At 41.6% G+C, this 24,322-nt stretch overlaps 3 protein-coding genes across 4 annotated transcripts; 1 reads left to right on the top strand and 2 right to left on the bottom strand.

Moving 5' to 3' along the window:
- Nucleotides 1-1,056: 1,056 nt before the first annotated feature.
- On the bottom strand, nt 1,057-10,428 carry alkbh8 (alkB homolog 8, tRNA methyltransferase). 2 transcript variants are annotated; one of them, XM_062386610.1, is made up of 12 exons: nt 10,256-10,428; nt 9,334-9,467; nt 9,113-9,213; nt 8,781-8,912; nt 8,358-8,453; nt 7,482-7,586; nt 6,791-6,861; nt 4,843-4,949; nt 4,475-4,635; nt 3,942-4,222; nt 2,547-2,696; nt 1,057-1,960 (listed from the first exon to the last, which is right to left on the bottom strand). In XM_062386610.1, exons 1-12 carry the CDS (start codon nt 10,391-10,393, stop codon nt 1,217-1,219), a joined length of 2,220 nt encoding a protein of 739 aa, XP_062242594.1. In that variant the 5' UTR covers nt 10,394-10,428; the 3' UTR covers nt 1,057-1,216. The 2 variants fall into 2 exon arrangements, with proteins under 2 accessions (XP_062242594.1, XP_062242595.1); XM_062386611.1 differs by having other exon boundaries at nt 9,334-9,523; nt 10,256-10,383.
- A 5,678-nt stretch (nt 10,429-16,106) lies between these two features.
- On the top strand, nt 16,107-17,651 carry LOC133951518 (sarcolipin). Its single transcript, XM_062385507.1, has 2 exons — nt 16,107-16,315; nt 16,793-17,651. The coding sequence occupies exon 2, from the start codon at nt 16,925-16,927 to the stop codon at nt 17,018-17,020; it is 96 nt and encodes a 31-aa protein (XP_062241491.1). The 5' UTR covers nt 16,107-16,315; nt 16,793-16,924; the 3' UTR covers nt 17,021-17,651.
- Nucleotides 17,652-18,335: 684 nt separating this feature from the next.
- Nucleotides 18,336-23,297, bottom strand: kbtbd3 (kelch repeat and BTB (POZ) domain containing 3). The gene is made up of 8 exons (XM_062385506.1): nt 23,033-23,297; nt 22,582-22,764; nt 21,574-21,747; nt 20,993-21,268; nt 20,072-20,314; nt 19,689-19,979; nt 19,451-19,600; nt 18,336-18,977 (listed from the first exon to the last, which is right to left on the bottom strand). Exons 1-8 carry the CDS (start codon nt 23,192-23,194, stop codon nt 18,855-18,857), a joined length of 1,602 nt encoding a protein of 533 aa, XP_062241490.1. The 5' UTR covers nt 23,195-23,297; the 3' UTR covers nt 18,336-18,854.
- Nucleotides 23,298-24,322: the final 1,025 nt, after the last annotated feature.

Genomic DNA, 24,322 nt, shown 5'->3' with positions numbered 1-24,322 from the left:
CCAAATGCCAGGCACAAATCTGCAGACAGGCAGAGTAACACTTCTGCACACTCACACTGACACATACACTATTGTGCGTGATACTACAAAAGAAGTCTCTCACACGTACACAATGTCTGCTTCACCTTAATCAATAAACCACTGTCAATAACAACCACCAAACTGTCTCCTGTCTGAGAGTGTGTGTGTGTGTGTGTGTGTTGTGGTCACAGATAATGGAGGAGCCACTGGGGTAATTTACCAGGAGCCGCTGGCCCATTACCGAACCTGCCACAGAGGAACCGTAACTAATTACCAGACTCCACTCCACAGTCATCGATACCCCATTATCCCACAGTTCACTCTGTCTACACAGCTATCTGGTAAATACTTGTAAACAGGATGTAGCATGAGCATGTGTGATGAAGTCATTGTTCAGTGTTACCTTTACAAATAAATAACTCTACAAACTCTTCCTATGTCAGAGGGTCACTTGTGCCTCCAGGTTTGAAGTTGAGCTTGAAGTTGGTTATAAAACTGTGTTTAGGGCAGCAGCTTCATGTTTCAAGATCAAGGAGTTGGACAAAAAGAATGCGAGTTGCAACACTAGAACGGAACTCAGTAGAACACACACCTTCATCAAGGTCCAACATGTCACTTAAATCCAATCAAGCTGCACCAAATTGTTCGAACTCGTATATCACTACCCTAAATGTGACTAATCTTTTAAATCAAGATTTGCCCCAGGTCAAATCTGATGGCCCTTGAAGTTCCTCTGTCCTCTCATCAGTGTTTCTTTAATAAATGAATCACTTAATAACAATAAACATGACAATTTAAGAATTTTTTTAGGTTCATAACGGAACAGTTTTCAAAAATATATTCATGATGTGTGATTTTGCTCAAAGCTATAAAGGTAAAAGTACACAAGGAATGACTTTAATGAGCACCTTACTGAATCAGGAATTGTGCATGGATGTTTGACATGTAATTGGCCACTCTGTGTATTGTGGTCTCTTCATGGCCCCTAACTTAGGAAATTCTCAATCTGTTGAAGCAAATAAATTGCAGAAGAAGAATACAACGATGACAACATTATATTAAACCCTTGCATTTATTTTAAAGCACTTTCCTCCTAATTCTTCTTGTTACAATTAAAACATGAGTTTTAACAATTTATTTATTCATGTGGTTCATTGTAGAGTTCATGTATTGTTAAATGATGAAAGTGTCTCCCTCAGGCTTTCTCTAATATAACGCACCAGTTGCCCTGATCGTGGTAGCTGCTCTGCACCTTGACTCCAGCCACATGAGCGCACATCTGCTCAAGCTCCCCCTGCTGAAAAACGTGGTAATAACGGTGGAAGACGGGTGCTGGGCCGCTCTCGGACTCAGGCTTCAGAGGTGAACTGGATGTCTGTGTGGTGGCACCACTAGGTTCAGAGTCAGGGGCGTGAGTGGCATCGCTGGTGTCAGGACCCGATCCAGAGGACATGTTGGGGTCAGAACCTGGGCTTGGTGCACTGTTAGAGTCCGATTTGGGCTTGGAACTCAAACTTGAGGGTGAACAAAAGTCACCTGGAGTCTTTCTGGACGTCTCCTTCCTTTTGTTTTGCTTCCCATCCTTTTTGGATTCTTCCTCCCCTCGTTTCTTCCCCTCTTTCAGATGCCAGGGAACCAAAAGATCCTGGGTGTTGAAGGCGGTGCGGTTGGTGTGAACACTTAGTTTGCCATCAGTCACTTTGCTAACATCTTGCATGCTGTCAACAGATCTGTCACTGTCTTCTACACAAGGCTCCTGTCTGTCTTCTGCTGTGCTGTTGACTGGGCTGAGGTTCCCCGGTTGCCCTATGTTCTGACCTTTGAGGTACTTTGACCTCTGCTTGTTGTGCTCTTGTTCGAAAGCCCAAACGTAGATGAGCGCTCGGCCTCCAGGCTTCAGAAGTCTCACCAGCTCCCTCACTGCTGCCAGCCGACGTTCCTACAACACAAACTTTTTCAATCAGCCGGGAAACTGAAAACTCCAGAGACTCAAATGTGGGTTTGCATTTCCACTGTAAATTTAAATTTCAAGGTAAATCTGTCTATTTTATTTTTAGAATTTAAGTTACCAACTACCAGTAGATGTTAGCAGGTGTTAGCGGCAACCATCAGATGTTAGGAGCATAACTTCAGTTGTGTGCCTTGGCTAAATTCACTAGATCAAGATTTTTGTTTGTATCTGCTCCAAACTCCTGACACCCACAAATATCAGCCACCTAAACATCAGATTTCTTTCTCAAGACCAATAAATTAATCTATTAGAAAACAAAATGTTTGTAGCCTGGATTGTATTATGCACTCTCTGTATTCCTTTCTAGTTTTAAAGTAGATCATTGAGGACAAAACCTTTTATGGAGCAGGAATGAAAGATAAAATTGAGCTCAAACCTGTGTTGTGTTCCTAAAATCACCCAAGAGATGTTTGACAGTTTATTATGGTGCGTTTCTCACTGGATAAGTAACAAATTGATTTATACAGAGATGGAAGTGTCCCCTGTTGTTTGTGCGTTCATGTGCTGCATGTACCTGTGTGGAAAAGTGGTGGATGACGGCGATGGAGATGCAGGCATCACAGGAGGCAGTTCTCAGGGGGACACTGAGAGCGTCAGATACAAACGCCTGGAAACCTCTCTCTGCACAGATCTGGACCAGGGCACTGCTGCGGTCAGAGCCAACCTGAACAGACACAAAACATGAGGAAATATGAAAAAGAGAGACTCAAATGTGGGGAAAGCACGTAGAGAACAGTGGTAGGTAGATGGACTGGAAGACAGAAAACCAGCAAGGGGAAATAAAAAGGACTGATGGGATTATTTGAATAATATTCAGCACATCTTGTCTAAAGGAGAAGTTCAATCAGGCTTCATGAGTCATGTGATCTCTTCCCGAATGAGACAGAGGTGATAATAAACAGACAGTGAGCAACACTGCACACATGCTCAATCTGTTAGTGATATGCAAACACATAAAAAAAATTAAAAAGGTTGAAACCCTTTTCATTTCAATTAACACTGGGAAGGTTAAACAGTGTTAATCTGCAACGAGAGACAGAACGAGAGGGGTAGGTGGCGAGGTGAGATGTTAAGAGCAACGAGAATAAATCTGATCGGGAACAGAAAGAACCAAGAAGAATCCGCTCAGAAAGTCAACGTGTGACCTGAACACAGTGTTCTCAGGGGGGATTTATCACAGTTACAGTCTGAGTCAGGATAAGCTGCTTACATGCACCTCCAAATCCCAAACATTAATATCCCAGTGTGAACACAACATTTAGGGTATCACCATGGAAACAGAGACAACTCACGATGACAACAAGCAGAGATGAGGGGAGCAGCAACAAGGATCGTTATATTCTGAGGTACAATATATTATTTATCTCGGTTAAATGTAGAGACAACGTAAAACAAACTAGCTACTGACCAATTATAAATACTAAAGCAGTTCCTGTTGTAAAGCTCCCTGTGTTGAATGGGCTGTGTGCCTTTCGTGTGGTGATGCTGGCTGCAGCTTTGTTTCTCCAAACTGTTGAAGTGATTTGCAGTAATTGAGCCACAGCAGGACTCAGTCCACAGAACCACGAAGCTGCACAAAGAGCTGCTCACCTGTTTATTCAGAGTTTGTTAAGACTGAACGTCTCGCTTGTCCAAACCACACCAAATCTGTCGACGCCCTTCCTTGAGCCTTTACAGATACACATGGCAAGTGTTTTATGGATGTACCAGACCGTGTGTCGCCTCTTCCTCTTGTTATACCAAAAAATTAAGCTCGGGGGGAATGGAGCAGAATGTGTGGTTTTTCACTGAGACGATAATACAAGACAGGGTGGCAATAAAAAACTAATGTAGAAAGGTAATTTCCCAGCAGGCGTGAGTAGAGAACAGCTGAATTACAAAAATGAGTCCAACATATGATGACACTCACCGCGATCGCCTCCGGGTTAACACCCAGGTATTTTCCATTTCCACAGCCCACATCAGCCAGCACGCTGCCGGGCGGGAGCGAGGACAGGAAGTGGCAAACGCGAGGCCAGGGGGAGTGGCGGGTGCTGCTGAAGTGGGAGGCGATGGCGTCGTACACCCGGTGCACGTACTGCTCCTCCAGACGGGCTGCGTCGGCATGGCAACAGGGAAGGGAAGGGGCGGTCGGCGGGGAAGGCGAGGGTGTCGAGAGAGCTCCCCGACTGTCACAGGTCGAGGGAAAAGCTGGAGAGGGGAAGGAAAGTGAGAAAAAGGGCAGCACGTACACCCCCCCCCCCCCCCCCCCCCCCCCATCAAAACATCAGGCTCAGGTTGGGCTCTGACCCACAAACAGAATCCCTGTCGCGTATGGGTCAGGCTCTGTTACTTTTGTCTCTGACCTGCTCGGGTTCGGACAGAAGAGCCAACCCAGCCTGTACTCTGTTCTACAAATACTAGTTTTCAGTGTGTTTTAATTTGCACTGGGAAGATTCTCACCACAATGGCACGGTTCGTGTCTGATCTTGCGGAAAGTGAAGGAAGTGCGGGTGCCCCTTTTGCTTAATGTAAGGTTGCCGTTGCTCCCGATGTCGGACTCTGAATGAGCAGAGGATTGTGGGTCGCAGACCGGCACCATGTCAAACTTCCGAGGAGTGATCCTGAGCAGAGATAAGAGACAGTTGTTGTACTTATTGACATTGACACACAAAAAGTCAAACACAGACTGTATTGTAGAAAACACAGTATGAAGATTTCTACAACAGAGGCAGAAATGAAACGTCTCTGTGAATGGACTCAAACTCATGTTCCATAACCAACTGTCTCATCTCTGCAGGGACTGATCCGTCACCCAGAGTCCAGCTCACCCGTGGGTCCAGAGGTATCTGCTCTCGCCCTTCTTCACCAGGAGGCTCTGCCCGGGCAACACCACAGGAACGAGACGACCGTCAGCATGACGGAACTCCATCACCGTCTGTAGAGACAAGTGGACAAGCATCCACTTTGTTATCAAAACACAGAGGGAGGAGGCCAATCACACACAGCTACGTGGTATAACAGAAAGAGAAAAGGAAAAAAAAAGATTCAACAAAACTCAATTATTTTGTACCGATCAAGTTGTGTTTATATCTTCACATCTTGTTCAGAGGAAAATTCATTGATTTGATTTTGTTCCTTTCCTATTCCATTACACCATGTTGTTATTCAGCTGTTTGAGATGTGACAACATTAAACAACATTTTCATTTTGCAAAGTATGGAAGGGAAAAATTATCTTTTGGACCTTTTTAGAATGAAAGTAAGACGGAGGTCTCCACTATACTCACTCTGACTTTCAATAATGCTGTAGTTAAACGTCAAATTGAGTTTCCATGGATATTGCTCAGGCAGAATTAAAGTGTGACTGTGCTGAATCAGACATCCAACTAATGCTGGTTTAACAGCGGCAATATCATTTTTTTCGAAACTATTAAAGACCTTTAAACTTCACATACAAATAGCATTTCCAAATATAAAACCATCTTTCCTCTGACAAGACCAGAGAAAAGGCCTTCTGTATGTCTCTCACTAACGAGCAGCAGGAGCGTCTCAGTGTCTGATCCGAAGATTTGCATACAACACGTAACAGCATGGGCTCTATAGGGAAATTACGTCTGCATTATTTCAAACTGCTTCTCTCCAACTTCAGACAGCAAGAATGGATTTTGTGAAGTAGGGGCGTGCGTGTGTGTGCATGTGTGTGTTTGTGTGGTACAGAGAGAGAGAGAAAGAGAGATTGGTGTACGATTGTGGGGAAGCAATATACAGCCAACACCGGCAAATGATCCGATCTTTCCCTCAAACCACAACTGAAAGTCGGTCTCACTCTCTCTCACACAAAGACGAGGACACACAGGACTGTGCTGTTCCCATCTAGGTATTAGCCAAACAATGACGCGGGTGGAATGTGCATTTTATTAAGTTATACTTGAGTTTTCACAAATAGCTAAATAATGGATGTTTTGACCCATCAGCAACACAATATCATAAGTATCAGCACTTTGAAAAGATTATGCAATAAACTAAGCTTATTCTGAAGAAAGAACCACATGGACTTGGAGGAAATTGCCTTGTTTAATGGACGTAATATTACAATATTATTCTCGAAATAAAAGATTTTATCATCATATGGCCCTTATACTCACCATATTGTCATATGCACAGAATATGGATTTTAGGGGCTGAAACATTTCATTTCTCCTATTGATTGATTGCACTTCCTACTCTGAGTTTTAAGTTGTAAACACATTTCTTCTCAAAATAGGTTTCACTATTTCTTTTGATCATTCGTTGTTTACAAAGTGGGAAACAAGCCAACTGACGACTCTAAAGAAAGTGTATTAATAGAAGGCCACAGTGAGCAGGAGAGAGTGACAGGATTCAAGTGTGGTAGAGAGAAGGAACGTAGCAAACAAGGGTGACAAGATGCTCTCAGTAAAATCACTAGGAGACAAACACACACTGGTGACAGGTGTGCCCTAGGGACAGATGAATCAATCTGGTTAGTGAAGTGTCGGTTAATTTGACTGATCAAAGCAGGACACAGAAAGACGAATCATCAGCAAAATCTTCACACTTACATCTGACCTCCAACTGTCACATTGCTGTTGTGTAACCTTCATGTTAATTATTGATAAATGCCCCTTCAGTACCACTGATCGTTATTCGCCACGCAAGCTGACTGTTGATTTTGTACATTTGGGTTTAACAACCCACAGGTCGGTGGCGAGAATGACTGTTGACCGGCTCAAAGCTGCTTGACGGACAGACTTCCTACCTTTGCCCCGAGGCTCAGAGACAGGATGGTGTCCTCAAAGGCAGAGTGTGTGTCCACATGGGGAGGGATGCCTGAAAAATATTATAATTATTATTATTATTATTATTATTATTATTATTATTATTATGATCACACATGTAGAATGCAATGTATGAGACAAATGCCCATCAGTTTTCTCTGTAATATAAGAATGTTTAGGGTTCAGTGTTTTGGGAGGATGCTGCTGGTCATCACTGAACCTCAAATCATTCACACATTAAATTTTTTTAAAGTTAATTAAAGTTCCTGTTATTGTTAAATTCCTTCCTTAAACACTTATTTCAATCAGCTAAGGCCACTGCTGTAACTCTCACACGACCAACTGTTTAAAACTCCTGTGAAGCCATTCTGTAAAGATTTCTGCTGCCACCTAGTGGTGATGATCAGTAAACTCTACTTCTGTTTTTCTTTAAATGACAGAACAGATCATTTTTAATAAGGAGCTGTGACTCGACGTTTAGTTTAACAAGTCTCTGAAATACATACCGCCCAGCACTTAATCAATTAAACATCTATCTTTATAATCCAGAGGTTCTCACGTCTCTCTACAAGGCTCCTTTACCACTTTCACATGTTTGAACTTCCTGATGATTAGGTTTGAATTCAAGGGATTAAGTAATCTTCAATACAGCATTGCACTGGAATAACTCACCTTGTCCAGACTCATACTGGTTGATGGTCAGTTGGTCTGGCATGATGTTGATGTGTCCGTTCCTCACACAGCGCTCCAGAACAGGCAGACACTCCTCAGGAAGACCTGGTTACACATTACCTCCTCAGTTACTTCTTTCTGAGGTCATTTTCACGCGTCCGATGAAGTCAGGTTTTCACCAATGTTGGTTCATTGGTTTATTTTTTTGCAGAACTACACAAAAACTACTCAACCAATTTCCACCACACTTGGTGCAGGGATGGGGCCCGGACCTGGGAAGAACCCATTCAATTCATATGTAGGGGGGTCCAGAGGTGTTCCTAAGTTAGGTGGGATATGTAGTTCCTCCAGCGAGCTCTGGGTTTACCTGTTAAACCTTGGATTAACACCAAGCAGTCAACCTGACTGGACGCTCAAACCACCTCAACTCTCTAAGACTGAGCCCGGCCTCCCCACAACGGTCCGGCACAGCGCCCACATTACTGCAGACGCTGCTTCAACCAGCCTGTCCATCTCGCACTCCATCTTCCCCTCACTCATGAACATGACCCCAAGATACTTAAACTCCTTCACTCAGGTCATATACACCCAATGGTTCAGGTTATCAGACAACTTTTTTTTACTTGGATTTTTCTACCGTAAGAACGAGCTGGGTTGGGATGTTCAGCATTGGTGGAGGTATGTGCTCTACTAAACCTAAGCTTATGTCCCACAAGATGACAACAAATATTTGGAGGATTTAAGGACTTTTTTTTAACAACTGCTATACTAGCTCCTTAAGAACAAATCACAGAATGTTGCAACAATCTCAGCATTGCAAAATGTGACTAATAAAACTCAACATCTATAAGAAAAAGGCGGAAAAAAACGTATTACCTGCAGGTAATGGATTGTCCTTATCCACGTTGTTGTTGTCGTACCGAAATTCAAAACCATAATGTTTGACTCTTCTGTGCTTCAGAGCTTTTTGAGCTATAAGTGATGGAAATTGGAAAAAGGTTTAAATCCATGTAATTCATTCTGAACTGTTCAGGGTAACTTTGTATTTCAGTCATTTTGATTCATTCAGAGTGATGCTTACAATTTTTTTACATTTATAATTAATATGAATTTTCAATATAACTTTGACTGATTGGAAAGATGCATCGCTACCTTGAGAATACATTTAAAAATGTTTTAATCTGGTTTTCTTTTCTTCTTCTCTACTCACATGATATCTAAACAGATAAAGAGAACTTGAAGAGAATATCCAAAGCAGTTAAGCCCAAACCAAATAAAACACATAATGCAGGTCCTCACCAGTGACATCATCATTTGTGGATGACCAGTCTATAGCAGCAAGCAACAAGACCTCTTCCTCTGGAGAAACAAAATCTTCCACTAAGACTAATCCCTCTGGCAAAGGAGCAGCCTTCTCCTCCTCACAGTTCACTGTACATAATTACACACAACACACACAATAAAAGATCGCACTACTGGCTACCAAATTTGTGTTCCTATAAACGACACACAAGCACATGAACAGAACCAATGCCTGTAGTTCATCATCTTCGAACAAAATGTGAAGTTAACTTAATGCATGCATTCAAAAGTAGTAGTAAGAGTGTGTGTGTTGGTCCGTGATGAAGTACCTGAGTTGACATAACCAAGGTAGAGTGTGACACCGTTGTCTCCACACTGCAGCTTGTGCCCGTTGAGGTGGACGAGGGCTTTGTGAGCACTCTCCTCAGACCTGGGAAAAGTATGAAAAGAAAGGCTTGTGTGTATTTTTTAGGAGTGATCAACCAAAAGGATTTGAAAGTATAAAATAAGTTGTTGTTGTGGCCAACTACTGTCCATGCAGCAACTGCACCTGTACGTGACGAAAGCATACGGCTTGTGCGGAGGCATCATCAGGGACTCCACCTCCCCCATCTCCTTCAGAGCGGCAGAAAGCTCCTCTCGACTGACGCCGTTCCCCAGGCCGCCGTTAGCCACCACCAAACTCTGCGGAGGAGACACACATCGACTGATCGGTTCACTTTTCATCAGTGATGCTGCTGCTGAAGGAGGCAAATGTGACGTGTACCTCAATACTTTATAGAAATGTAGCAGAAAGTACAGATATTTGATTATATATGTAGCGAAGTAAAATTGAACAACATATCTACTTCAGTGAAGTACAGATAAATGAGAATTGTACTTAAGTACAGTAATGAAGTAAATGTACTTTTTTAACAACACTGCCATTATCAATCATGACAATAATAATTAGTTTTAACCCTATGTTTTATGTTGTTGTGATGCTCAACAAAAATATCCAATGTTACTCCAAAGTTTGATTAAACAACTGAAATTACGTAAAAAAGTGAGTGGTGCACGTTTGCATTGAAAATGAGATCTGGTGGGGTATACGTCAAGTGTCCTTGAATGCAAGACACACATACATATATTTATATGTGTGTGTGTGTGTTGCATTCAAGGACACATATACGACCCTATAATGAGGGTTATATATATAGCCATTCAGTGTTTCAACCTGATTCAGGCTAATGTTAAGAAACAATCCCAGTGAGTGAAGGTTGGATAAAAGACTCATGATTGTATCCATCTTTTCTTTAACCGCTACTATGTAAACAGTTGACAGCTGTGCACTGTGGCTAAAAATCGGCTTTATATTGATTGCACTTCCTCTGAAAGCTGCAAAAGGACTTTATATAAACAAGTAGAATCTGGTACATGTCTCTCACACGTCCGTTTTTTAACCTGTAAACATTAATGCCATCACTATTTACCTTGTTGGGCTGTGGCGTCGTGCTGATGCCTTCATGTTTCAGCAAAGTGTGACTCGTTTTGATTTGTTTTCGGAGAACTTTCTTCTCCTCTTTGCTTCTTCTCACGGTTTTCACGTTGTTTTCTTCACCTCCGTCCATGGTCCGCCACTGTATTTTGTCCGGGTGCAACAAGGGTTGAGGACTGATGGTTCCAGAGGAGTCTCCTCAGAGTAGGCCAGTGCCAACAATTTCCTTTTAAAGTTTCTATGTTGAATTTGTTGTATTTTAGGAGTGGTTAAAAGTACTCAAACATTCTTTAATTGATTAATTGTTTATATGTCAATTTTTTTTCTAAATCAACACCCCAGTTAAGGTTTGCATCAAATGTATAGCCTGATGATTCATAGCTTAAAAATTATTTTGCGTATACATATATTTATATATATATATATATATATATATATATGCATGTAACATATGTGTATGTATTTCCCACACATACGTTACAGACATACATATATATATGTATACACACATAAATACAACATACATATATGAGTAGATATGACAATTCAAACAAGTGAAATTATCATATTGTAGTTTTGTGTAGCCAACAATAATAATAATGGGGGCAAATAGTCACATTTTGATTTGATGTTGATCAACCAATTGTTTAATCTTCTCATCATTTCAGATCACAACTCACCCCTAGTTTGTTCTTTAACTCCACTGTCATGTGTTTCACTTATATTGTATATGAGAACCAATACAAGCAGGAAAAAAACATCTTGTTCCCTTAAGAGTATCAAATGGGTAATCCAGCTATAACATTATTTCACATTCCAGCTGTTCTTATGTGGCATGTATTTACACTTGTCATGGGTTTACTCTTGCTCTTTCTGTCCAAGTCACGTCCCAGTCTGACTGATGACTAGTGGGTTTTTTTCTGGGACTCCATTGTAAAGGACCTAAACCCTGATGCTAAATCCATGCTGCGTGCCTCTGTAATCTCCTCACAAGAGCTGGACTAAAAATCCCCATGGATCACTCTATAGGCCTCCTTAACTTGACGTCAGGGGATGTTAATGCAGAGGGTGGCTATAGGAGATGTGGAGGCTGCTGTTCCATTTTCATGCATTGCAATCGTCAGACTCTAATTTTGGCAAATTCAGGTGATCTGGCGTTACCCGGTTTTGAAAAGGAATCGTTGGCTTGCTTTTGATAAAAACACATTCATGGCATGAGTGCAGAATTACAATGGAATAATGTATTGTTTTGTCTTTAGCAGAGTGCCTGCCCTGCTCTCTGTCTGCTTCCCCATTCAAAAGAGCCAATTAGCTCAGATCCTGTGTATGAATTCCTCTGCAGCCGGATTAATGACTCCACAGCCCCTCTGGGTGCCAGTGTGTGCTCCCGCATGCATGTGCACATCTTTGTGTGTGTCTGTGTGCCATTGTGCACGTGGATCGGTGCATGTGTGTGCATTTATACAAGGGCGTGTTGAGTAATGAGGCCCTCACCTGTTCTCATCCATCCCAGTGATTACAGTGCCAGGCTGAGCCGCTGGCCAGTGGGAACCCTTTGTCGTCTTTACAGCGCAGCTCAGTTTAGCCAGCAAAACAACAGCTGGTCACACAGGAGAACGCATGGCTGCCCTCTCTGCCATGACAACAACAATGTGCTCCAATCTTGTTTTCAAAAACAGACAACTTGAATATTCACTCCATTATGAGCCTTGGACGACAGAGCCAATATTGAATACAATATATTTGATACAGTGTAGGCCCTTTTTTGTGAAAACCCTACAAGAACAATGAGGAAACTCAAAAGAGGTTTATCATATTTGTTGTATTTCTTTCCCCAGTTTATATACCCTGATATCACACACTCTTGAGGAGGAGGTTTATAGTTCATTTCTGACATTGCAAACAGCAAATTAGAAAACTGTAACTAAAAGCAATTTAGAAGTTTGATGATGATGATCTAATGGATCTAATGGATCTAATGGAGACCATGTGACAAAAGCTTTACCGTAGAGTGAGATTTGTTTCTGAAGTACTTTTTGTGTAAGACACAAACGTGGAACTAGATCTCATGAGTATAATGTTAAAAATACAATTCAGAGTTCGGTAGCTTTTCATAAAGTCCTGAAAGTAAATAAATAAATTATAGATGTACAAAGTGGAAGTATCATTTCGAGGCTATTAAAACGAGGCAAGGAATTTTCCTATCCAGTGCACAAGGGCAGCTTCACCTCAGACATCAGCCAAGCCCCAAAAAAGTACCGTAATGGTGAGAAGTAGAGTGGAACCATTCGTGCACCCTGAGGCATGCCATCGACCTTTGAATTGGAGGGCTGACAGAGACAGAGATGAACACATAAAGAAACTAGATCCTGCTTTTTAAAATAGTGGTTCTGATGTCTGCCGCCCTCTAGAGACTATGCTCTTACAGAAAAATTACAGTTATAAAACAGAAGTGATGAAGCAGGCAGATAGAACAGATGATAACAAAGACTGCATTTGTGAAATCTAATTCTGTTACTCTGCACCAATCGTATTTTGACTGTTTTTCATGGACTCTTTCTAGAGATTGAAAGATCTGAACTACAATATAATACCATATAAAATAATGACAATATAATTAATAATGAAATATAACTAACTTAAGAAGCTTTTTGGTATAAAAATGTAAACAACCAAAGTTTTTCTTCCATTACAAAGGTATCAGCAAGAGAAGACTAAAAATCAAAGATCAGTTTGTGATTAAAAGGCAACTAATAATGGATATTAGACAAAGATAAAAGGGAAAGCGTTTATCATCTCTCAGTCAACTGCGATGAATTCCTTTCTCTTCTCCAACCTCTGGTGCCACAGTGGAAAAATATTTAATCACTTTAAATGAGCAAAGCTGCAGGCTAAATCATTTTTCACTGCCAGTTATTTGAAGACTAAAGTGCAGTCTAAACCACAGGACAAATGATGTTTATTGAAGAAGAGGAAATGTCAGACGTGGTTCTCTCACTTGTTTCCGGTCTTTGTGCTTGGTGTTACTTTGTGTTGTTAGTGTCACTGCCTTTTAATATCATGATTTTTCTTACCCTTTATTAATGATGAACTTTAGATATCGCTTGTGTGTAAACTAAATATGAGTCTACATTCATTAGGGGAATAGTTTAGAAGCAAAGACGTTTTAGAGAAATAAACTAAATCCAACCACTTTAATCTAGTGAACTTTGTAGGTTCTGGCGTATATTAGCTAATTATCTTCTCCTTACACTGTTAACTTTTGCAATAGCATATAAAGCACCTTAGTATGAAACTATCACTTTGTCGTGACAATAAAAAGTATTTATATTGCTTGCAGTTATGCACGCACACTTTCTATGTTTCACACACACACACACACACACACACACACACACACACAAACACACACACACACACACACACACACACACGAACACGCACACAAAGAGTGGGGGAGAATTTGAGGAATGGTGTCTCTGAGGCCTTGTTGACACCCCCCTGTCTCTCCACCGATTTAGAGGGTAACCTTACCAGCACCTTTCTGTCCCAAACGCTAAACACACACACACACACACACACACACACACACACACACGCACCCACACACACACACACACACACACACACATAGATGTCAGAGTGTGTCATGGTCCACCTCAGCCTGCTTTATCTCCCCCCCCCCCCCCCCCACCCGTGCTGGATCTGTGTGACAATGGGAATCCCGAGTGAAAAAGCTCGTGGTCTGACCCTGGCAGAGCAACTGGGTGATAAAATGGCAGCTGTTTTGATCCGATAAATCCCATGGGAATGACCTTGGAATCCACTGATGGAAAGGTTCAAGGGAGCTGGTACACACTTTCTCCCGCCGTGACCCTTCTGTATGTACAGGAGAAGGTGTGTGTCAACGGGGTTTATCACTAGTTTAGAGATAACACTGTTCAAGCAGCTGTCAAGTGAGAGATGAGCTGAGAGGGTCACTGTCAGAACCCTTTTCTTAGCACCAGCATAACACAGAGGAAGGTGACTGCAAAGATACAACGGGTGCACACAACCACAAAATGTCAACAATACGCTATTAGTTTTTCTTTTCAATATGCTTGTTTAATTTCTACCTGAGAGTTAAATTAGACATTAATGCTTTTATGTTTGTCTCCTAAATATGAAGCCATATCTAGCAGTTGGCATAACGACTATAGGGGAAACAGCTAGCCAGGTTAACAGGTTGGCACCTTTAAATCTAGTTAACTAGCATGTTGTCTGGCATTCATCCTTAAAAGTAATTCTACAATTACAGACCTGCGGTTGAATGCCTGCACCAACCAGTGCAATTTCAGATTGCATCATTTTATTTCCAGACTCACATGAGGTCCCCTTTGAACCTTGACCAAGATGATTCTAAGAGACAACTGGTCCAATTTGAAAGAATTTCCCTAAAGGGAGACTTGGGATATAATGTTCAACAGCCCCAAACATGTTTTGTGTTCAGTTTATTTAACAGGCCAAGTGAACATTTAAACCAAATTTAAAGAAATTCCTAGAGGGCGTTCCTGAGATATTGCGTTAGAAAGACCAAAAACTTCTTAGGTAAGGTCACAGCAACCTTGACCTTTGACCACCCAAATTCTAATCAGCTCTTCCAAGAGTCCAAATGAATGTTTTTAACAGATGTAATGAAATCCTCTGTGGGCAGTCCTGATATATCACGTTCATAACGATGAGAGGTCACATTACCTTTTCACTTTCAAGCACCAAAATCGAAATCTTGTAGGAAATTTGAAGATATTCTCTCTTGAGATAATGTGTTAACAAGAATGGGACTGACATACAGATTCTTCCGGCCACTGGCTGCAGCGCGAGGAGGCATTAAACAAGATGCTTGTGGATGGATTTTCTTTCTCAACCCATGGCCAAACTAGTTTCCCGTCTTTGTGTAGCCTAAGCTAAAAGTTACTCACTTTGGATTTAGCCAAAAGTGTACTGTTAATATTCTAATCTAACTCAACAAGACAGGAAACAAGCAAGTGAACATGTGTAGCTTGTTTTCCTGTGCGTTGAATACAGCACTGCAGATTGTGATTGATTAGTTGTTAAAGTTTACATAAAGTTTTTTACAAATGTATTATCTGAAGTGGAAAGGGGAGTTAGTTTAAATATCAGACTTTGAAAACCCTGGTCTCTAGTATACTGGTCCCGGTCAGTCACTGACACTGCACTCCACTGACAAGCGCAGAATTTGATTCAGCCTGGCTGCCAGTGTTGTTTCGCACCCATCGCTCAAATCGCTCTGTTTCAGGAAACGTTCATTCTCCTTAATAACTTCCAATTACCAGGAGAAACTATTAAAAGCTGATGTAGTGCAGTGGCAGAAAGTGCTGTCTTCTATTTGTCATCATTATTTTGTTAGTGTCCTATAAGTTCCTTTGCCTGTGTACAAGGCGTGAACGGACAGGGCAGACGAAAGATGAATTACGGCATCAGCTGGTTAAAAACCTGGGAGCCTCATGTTTAACATTTTGGAGTGAATGCTCTGTTATTCTTCCCTTTGACCCGTGCATATTTGCTCCACAGATACTGATTGACACTGTAACAGTTTCCTATAACCATCAGTGGATATTATGTTTGGAATAAATATGATTCACCTGATAATTGCCATTATGTTTTATAAATAACCTGATGAGTGTGCGTGTGTGTGGTGTATGGTTTTAGTTGGGAATCACTCCAGTGGGTGGGATTGTGGAAAATAACACTCTCTCTTGTTCATTTAGTTGGTGTGTGACATCAGTCTTTGTGTATGTGAACCATGGGCGGTCCCCTGACGATGGCTACTTTAGGAGCGGGCCCGGTCCCTGGCGGCTGCAGAACACCGGACAGAGCAGGACCGGCTGCCAGTAGATGCTTCACAGAAGAAGTTGCACAACAGAGAAAGTTGTGCAAAGAGAAGAAGAGCTACTGAAGACGAGCTGCTGTGTCACAGATCAAAACCAAGAAAGGAGCGGACGGAAACATCTGCTTTCTCCTGTTCCCGTTCATAGTGAGAGACACCTGAAGAAAGGTAACAGCTCAATGAGCAGATCCACTGTGTGTGAGCACTTTGTGGAATGAAAACCTCTGCAAACTGACACCTAAGGCATTGGACGGAACTTAACTTTTATTGCATTTGAGACTAATGTGTGTGTGTGTATGTGTGTGTTTGTGTGTGCATCATATTTGTGTGTAAGAGATACAGTATATGACTATGCTCCCCGGAGAGTGATGGTTACTGTGAACAGATGCAGTAACCAAACAGAGCAGAGACTGATCCCTCTAATCTATGATAAGAGAGGCAACATACATGCCCACATAAACAGGAGATTTGCCAACAACACACACACACAAACACACATACAGACAAACACACATACACACACACACACACACACATTCATGCATGTTAGTGCCTCCTTGTATACTCGGCTTATTCCTAAATTCCTTTAAAACCTCCTTTACTAAAATATAGTGTTATTTTTTCTCCACATCTGCCTCCTCTCAGGCCTTGGATCAGTATCCAGATAGGAGCCACACCACAAATCTTCGTTGTTTCACCATCCTCCACCTCATCCTCTCCTCGGCAGCAGAGACCTCTGCTCCTCCTCACCCTCTCCCCTCTGCCTGTCACGCGACCATGGACCGCTCGGTGCAGGAGCTGTTCCTAAACTTCATGATTGTCTTAATCACTGTGCTGCTCATGTGGCTGCTGGTGAAAGTTTACCAGGACTGAAACGCAGAGCTATAAAAGTGAGGGGATGAATGAGAGGCGCAGGGATGGCGGTGTAGATGTGGAGGGATTGAGGTGGTATATACCTTAGGACTCTCTGCAGACGCAGTGTTTACGTCTTTGCATTAGTTTAGACTACGATCAGCATTTGTAGCATTTATGAGGTAAACAAACTAACTGTGTGTGGTAGAGCCAGGGCAGATTGCCAATGACAAAGTCGTCTTGGATCCGTTCTCTAATTCTGAGATGTATGAATGTGGCCTTGAAATTCTGGCAAAAGCCAGGAAGGTTAAATCATTGAACAAATTGGAACGTGACAAAAAAATTATGGAACTGGGATTTGAGTCTCTAGTATTTCATTGCAAAGAAGTTGCTCGAAAACTCTCCAGTCTCAGGATAGTAACCCATGTCAGTGTGTCATTCATGTGAACTTCTATGCATTTAATGTCCATTGCTCTGTTTTAGTAAAGTGATTAATATGTTAAACACAGATACTCTATGTACTCCTCGAAAACAGGAATCAACACAGATAATAAAGCATCATGTTTAGGTTTTATTTCTTCCCATAAAGCAGTCTTTCAGTTGTTGGATTATTTCTTCCTTTTTCCCAAACATAAACTTTCATGTTTTCCAATGTAAAGCCCACGTTTTTCCTTTGCTTTCCTGAAACATATTAGTTGTTGTCTTGTTTGAAGTTACAGAGTGTTATAAGTGCAGATAAAGTTGAACATTTGGATCAAACAGGCATTTGCTGAAGAAGAAGAAGACCAGTTGTTGCATCTACTGGTCAAATGTAGACTTGTGATAAGCTGTATACCATGAGAGGAGAAACAGGGCATGTGCGTTGAAACATGACAGTCTGAAACTGAACATAGGCAAGTTTTTTGTTAAAGTGAAAATCCACCCAGAGAATTAACACAGTATTATAAGGTTATTGTACATGAATAGCTCTCTATCAGCAAGAATTAATAGATACAAACATAATAAAAAAAAAACCCACCCTCGGAAAATATTATAGAATAATGTACCATCATATTTGAGAAAAGTCAAAGAGGCAGAAATCTTTGGAAATACATCCTGAAAAGCATTAAATAATGATACTCTTCTTTTCTATATTGACTGTAAAAGAGCTTATACATTTACTGATAACATGAGTGTTTATGGAGTGTTTGTGTGTGTGTGTGCGTGTGTGTGTGTGTGTGTGTGTGTGTTTGTGTGTGTGAGTGTGTGTGTGTGTGTGTTCTTTGAGTAGATTCTCTATTTGAAAAATATGAATCAGACAAAGACAAATTGTACTAAAATAGGATTTCTAAAATAGTCCTCTACTCAATAGGGTTCCTCCATGGGAGGAACCGTATTCAGATTGACACGACAAATAGCTTATGACAGCTGGTGCTTCACATGTACAATTTTAGGGATTAAAGCTTCAATAAATAAATAAATAGATAAATAAATAAATAAAGCATTTGGCCCCCGGTGCTCGCATGTTACGATGATCTCTGAGAAGAGCTGTGGTGTTAGTCGAAAATAAACTCTGGATGGTCATCAGCTTTGACAGAGGGAAAATTTGAAAATAGTGTCACTAAATGATGAAAAGATCGTACATCATGGGATATTTGGTATTATTGATCGTACAAAGGATGAAGTTATCATCCAGATGAAGAATAATAAAAATATTTGTGCATCTGGCAACGCCGATGGTGATTCTCTCTCCAGGTGTTCGATGTCCATCATGCATACAGGTTTGAAGGCAAGGGAGACACATCATGGGATAGATTTTTACACACATGTAGTTCCCATTCAAGTCTGGTGCGTGTGCGTGAGTGTCTGATGTGCATCATGACGTGTCACCCCACGGGTCTCTGTATCTGTTGAAGCTGATGATTTGGCAGTGAAACTCTGTGAGCGCTCTGGGCATGGGCGCCACTTCCTCCCATTGACTCCTCCCACTGTAGAACACCTGCACAGGTAACAAGAAAGCACGTTGTCAAAATATTCAATTTAATATGTATTCACAGAAGTTTGGATAATTAATGAAGAAAATTGCTTCCTCCTAAAGGAGCACAACATGCAAACAAAACTACGCCATGAAACAAAAACTTAGAACTCCACAAAAGTCAACAAAAGTGGCAAATGTGTTTTTCTTCCTATAACTTATATTGATATTAGTTAGACGTAGAGCTGATGTTTTTATCTCTAAACAAATAGATTTTTCCAAACATGTCTTTTTTCAGTCATAAACAATTAGTGATATTTTCGATTGCATATATTTCCTGTACTATATCTGACCACTGTTCATGTCTGGGTGTGTTTTTGATGTGTGATGTCTGCAATTACCCACATATTTAACTTTTACAGAGTTGGTAGTTTGCATTGAGCTCTGATGTATCTGAAAACTTATAATTGATGTTTTATTTAATTTTTCTTCACTACCTGAACTTCATCTGTGATTTCATCAGGAGAGTAATCTCCACCCAGGATGTAGATTCTGTCTCTCATTCCCACAGCTCCTGCATTGAACCCAGCGCACTCGAACGACCCTTCACCCTTCCACACACTCGACTCTGGACAAAAACTGTACACCTGCATGGAACAGAAAAATACATTTAAATACAATCTCCAATTTAATGAGTGTTCAACTCATCCATTTGTGCTCATGTGATGGCCTAACCTTATAAGTGGAGAGATCGCATAGGTGCAGTGTGTTATCAATTGACACTGCCTTGACCAGTGTGGCATGGAAGAACAGGCCAAACTCTGCCACCAGGCGGCTCCACTGGTCCTGCTGGGCGTCATAGCTGTAAAAACAGTCCAACGAGGGATTAAATGAGCCTGTGATTTCCACCTCTGATCCAAGAGTATAGATGATGCTGCCACAAGCACTGGCTTCAGGGTAGAAGATGGCAGTGGGCAGCGGGCTGACTGAGCACCACGTCTGTGACAGAGGGTTGTAATACTCCACCTGGAACACAGGATGGAAAAGAACTGAGTTTGACCTTCACATTTTGTAATGAAAAACTTGCATTTGATTGAATTTAAAGGAGGCACTGTTACCTCCAGCAAACTGGGAGCCCCGCCTCTGGATCCCTTGGTCCGCCCCCCTATGACGTACACTCTGCCCAGGCAGGTCACAGCCGTGTGCATGCTGCGGGGCTTCAACATGGGCGGTGCGGGCGAGCACGTGAGAGTCACAGGATTGAAGCACCAAACCTCATCAGTGGCATCGTGGACGGGTTCTGCTATGTGAAGACGGATCGCACGGCAACAGTTTCCGCAACAACCGCCTGTGACAAACATCTCAAATCCAGACGAGAAGAGGGACATTTTTCAAACTGTAAAACATTATGAAAACATGTAGGTCTTTTACATTTTCAAATCACTTCCATTGCCTGGACCTGGATTCGTCAAGCCATTATTTTTGGACATAAGTTTTCCATCCAAAAGATGTCGTATTCTATTTGAGGATTTGTTAAATTCAAATCAGGGCTTTCACTAGAGTGATCCATAACCCTTTATCTCTTTTTTTTTAGACCTTGTTGGACTTGGGTTGCTTTAAATAGTTATTTCTCTACAGGGTCCACATGCACTCTCTGCCAGATGGCCACACATTATCTTTATGCAATCTTTCATATGATGGTGGGGGGTTCATAGTTGAATCAAAATCTTTTTTGCTTCCCAGTCCCTGAAGCTATGAATCATCTCCAAACCATTGAGGAACCCCTCTTTTGAAAAGCTGGCTTTGTTCTGTGCAACACATGTTTACAGTTACTACATTCATCTTAAATGCCTGTTTTATGTCTATATATTCACTAAAAGCACTGTTGTAAGTTTCTGTTAGTGGTTTCTATCCAGGATGCTGGGATAAAAATGAGGTCTCAAGATAAATCTGAGGTTTCAAAGTATAAGAAAGAGAAGTTTCGTCAGGTATAAACATTCTAAACCACTACAGAGCAGCAGTTTAGTCGCGTAAGGTACCTTCTCGGCATAGCTGGTCAAGTATGATCCCGGGGGGTCTGGAAACGTGGTTGTTCCCTCCAACTCTTTCCACTGGTCTGTCTCCAGACAGTAGCAGAAGGTGTGACGGATTTCTCCGTTCTCTTCCGTCTTGTGGATGTAGATGTAGCTCTGCATGGTGGCCGGCCTGGCATCAGCGAGCAATCCGTCATACTGGGTCTGTCTGCTCTGGGCCCCTGACAGCAGGGAGAGACAGGACTCATCATCGCAGAGCAGAGTGTCTGAATCACGCAGAGTCTGAAAGAGAAGGTAATTGTCAGTGTCACGTATCAGACACAGAAAATACAATGAATGTTCTACATTTTAATCAGATATTATGATTTAATAGGTGTATGTAACACCTACTGCTAGGCTTCTCACAAAATCTTTCCTTAGAAAGTAAAATCAGAATTTGTATTGTTGCGTTTAGTAAACTTTCTGCCTTGCAGTTACAGCCCCTTGCCAATGGGGGAGGCTGCAACAACCTTGCTGCCAGTGTCCTTAGTAAGACGTAAGTAACAGAGAAAGGATGAGGCATTCAAGTACTTGGAGTTTGTTTATACCTGAAGTGCAGGTGCAGGTACATGGTGCAGTCTGGTTAGAGAAAACAATCCTGGTAACAGCTTCTGTCGTACTGGGATATCGCTCCGCACCCATCTGAGAAGGGAGGTCACCACTGCCTCCTCACTGGGAATGTTTAAGGCGTCTGACCTCAGGCATGCCTCCAACACATTCAACTGGAAGGAGCAATCAAAACAGTAAAAGCTGAGTGAGTCTAGTCCCATTTTTTATGTGAGCAGTATAGACTGGCTATAAAGAAGAACGACGTGAGGGCTCGGGTAAGGGTCTCAATCTCTCGATCATAAACCCTGTCAAAGTACATATTTTTCTTAAGGATAGTAATTATAGTTCTTATCACACTGATGAATGTTCTTTATTACATTTTAGGTTAAGTTTTCAAATATAATTGAATGATACTTTTAAAAACGAGGTGGAACGTCATAATTGACAGCTGAGACTGACTCGTGATTGGTCGAGCATGTGTATCTTTCAAAACCTCGCAACGGTGGTGCCATCCCCCGATTACTATCGGACAGCAGGCTCTGGCTCCAAATGTGCAAGATGGCGGCATTCGTATCCTGAATATTTTGGCTTCATTTCTGGATAGTGGGAGGAAGTGGACAAACATCGTCCATCTTTATATACAGTCTATGGAGAGCAAGATAATAACAACACAATCACTAAAATCAAAATCATTATTTACATTATTGCATTGATTTTACACAGCAGAAGCTTCTTGGAAGAGAGATACAATCATCGACCTTCAGTTACAGATTTTCTCGCTTAATTATGGGAAGATGCTGTGCCCTGTGTTTAGAAATGAGATGAGTTCAGTTTTTTATAAATCACTAAGACTTGGTCTAGTTGGAACAATAACTGTAATGTTAATGGGCAATATCAGTTATCAGTTATCAGTAAGGCATATGGATTTCATTTGTTTTGCATAATGCTTGTCAAGAAAAAAAATAATCAAAAGAACATGTGTATCAATGTAAAGACTTAAGCAGCACCTGCATATCCAGGAAGTCCTGGGTTTTTGAAAGGTCGTTGAAGTTCTGAATCACAAACTCTTTGGCACTTTTGAGGAGGGAGGTGGAGCCGTAGGCCTCAGCCAGGGACAAGAGGGACAGGCAGCTACAAAGATCCATGGTTTCTATCAGGAAGTCGCTGCACGCTCTGGACAGGACTGAAACCTGGAGGAATGACAATGACAGGCAAAATGTACACATGGAAACAGCTGCTTTGAAATAAATATGGTGTATGTACACAGAAAATTTATATTAGAGACTTTTGTACCAGCACATTGGTTTTATCTCATAATTTCTTAGCTCAGCAACTCTGCCTGCTACAAGAGACTGACAACAATTGGTACGGCATCTTCTCTTGACTCTTGCAGACATGATTCTTGTTTAAGAGACAGAGAAGAGCGACAATGTAGAAATGTCCTGTATGTATCCCTACCTGTAGAAAGGAGGCGAGCTGGAACAGCATGTCTACGTTGCTGTCGGTGATTAGCACCTCTCCAGAGTACGCAAAGTCCAAAAAAGAACCCACCGCCACTGGACACTGGTCACCCAGAGTCACCGAACCATCATCACGCTCTCGCATGTCCACCTCGAACATAGCCCTAAACACAGAACAGTTTCATATTACATCAAAAGATAGATAATAGATAATAGATAATAGATAATAGATACCTGAAGAAATCACTGCAAGCTGCAAGCACACAACGATGACAGGGGAAACTGCGTTCCTGGACCTTAACGGTGAAGTCTAACAGGAGGCCTCGCTCCCTCAACGATCTGAGCACACCCAGTAGCTGCAGTCCGTGGGACTCAGACGCCCGCAGCAGGGTCCTGTGCTCCGGGGCCCCGTTGCATTGTGGAGATGTGCCAGATACACCGTTGGTCGGGCTGCTGCTGGTGTCGAGGGCGTTGGCAAAACAGGAGGATGACTCTTGATTTTCATCCATCTTCCCAAATTCTGACAATAAAAATAATAACAGTATAGTGACAATGGGAATTTGTGTGTCTGTGAGAGAGAGAGAGAGAGAGAGAGAGGTGAGTGGTGTTAATAAAGGATAATGCATTAAAGATATCTACTTCATTACAGCATATTTGTAACACAATCCACTCTGCAATGCAAACATCTCACTGAGAGCAGTTGAAAGAATAGGATTTCAGTTTACAGCACATCCATTATTGTGACACAATTACTCAGATATTACACACTGAAGGATATTACACAACCTTTAACGATGTTTTGCAGTAAAACCTCAATCATTTGAAAATACAGGTTAAATATGTAATAATTCTAAAGCAGGAGAAGTTCTACTCACGGTGTCAGCACCACGGACAGCTCTCTCTCTCTCTCTCTCTCTCTCTTTTACTCAGGTCATTCACACTTCCGGAATCCTGAAGTCACGCGAGAATCTGGACAGATTTTTGTTTTCACACTCCTCATTAACATCATCCTTTATAAAATGGCGTTGTGTTGATGATATTGATTCGATATGTATCTCGTTTTTACACCTGCTAGGGACGCATGCGGGAATGAAGCTCTTTGTTTGCTTCACAATTTGGTGCAATGGCAGCTGGGAGATGTAGTTCTCTCTCATTGGTCGGTTTAAAAACTCAGCAAGAGGTTGCCCCATTCGTGTCTCGTGGATTCTGTAGTTCTAATGACATATATGTATATATATAAATATATATATAGTTAAATATGATATTTTTGTCATATATATATAATGTC

Source organism: Platichthys flesus, chromosome 4 (genome assembly GCF_949316205.1).
Source record: "Platichthys flesus chromosome 4, fPlaFle2.1, whole genome shotgun sequence".
Taxonomy (NCBI): Eukaryota; Metazoa; Chordata; class Actinopteri; order Pleuronectiformes; family Pleuronectidae; genus Platichthys; species Platichthys flesus.
The sequence above is the reverse complement of the archived record's forward strand: the minus strand, read 5'-3'. Positions and strand labels throughout refer to the sequence as shown.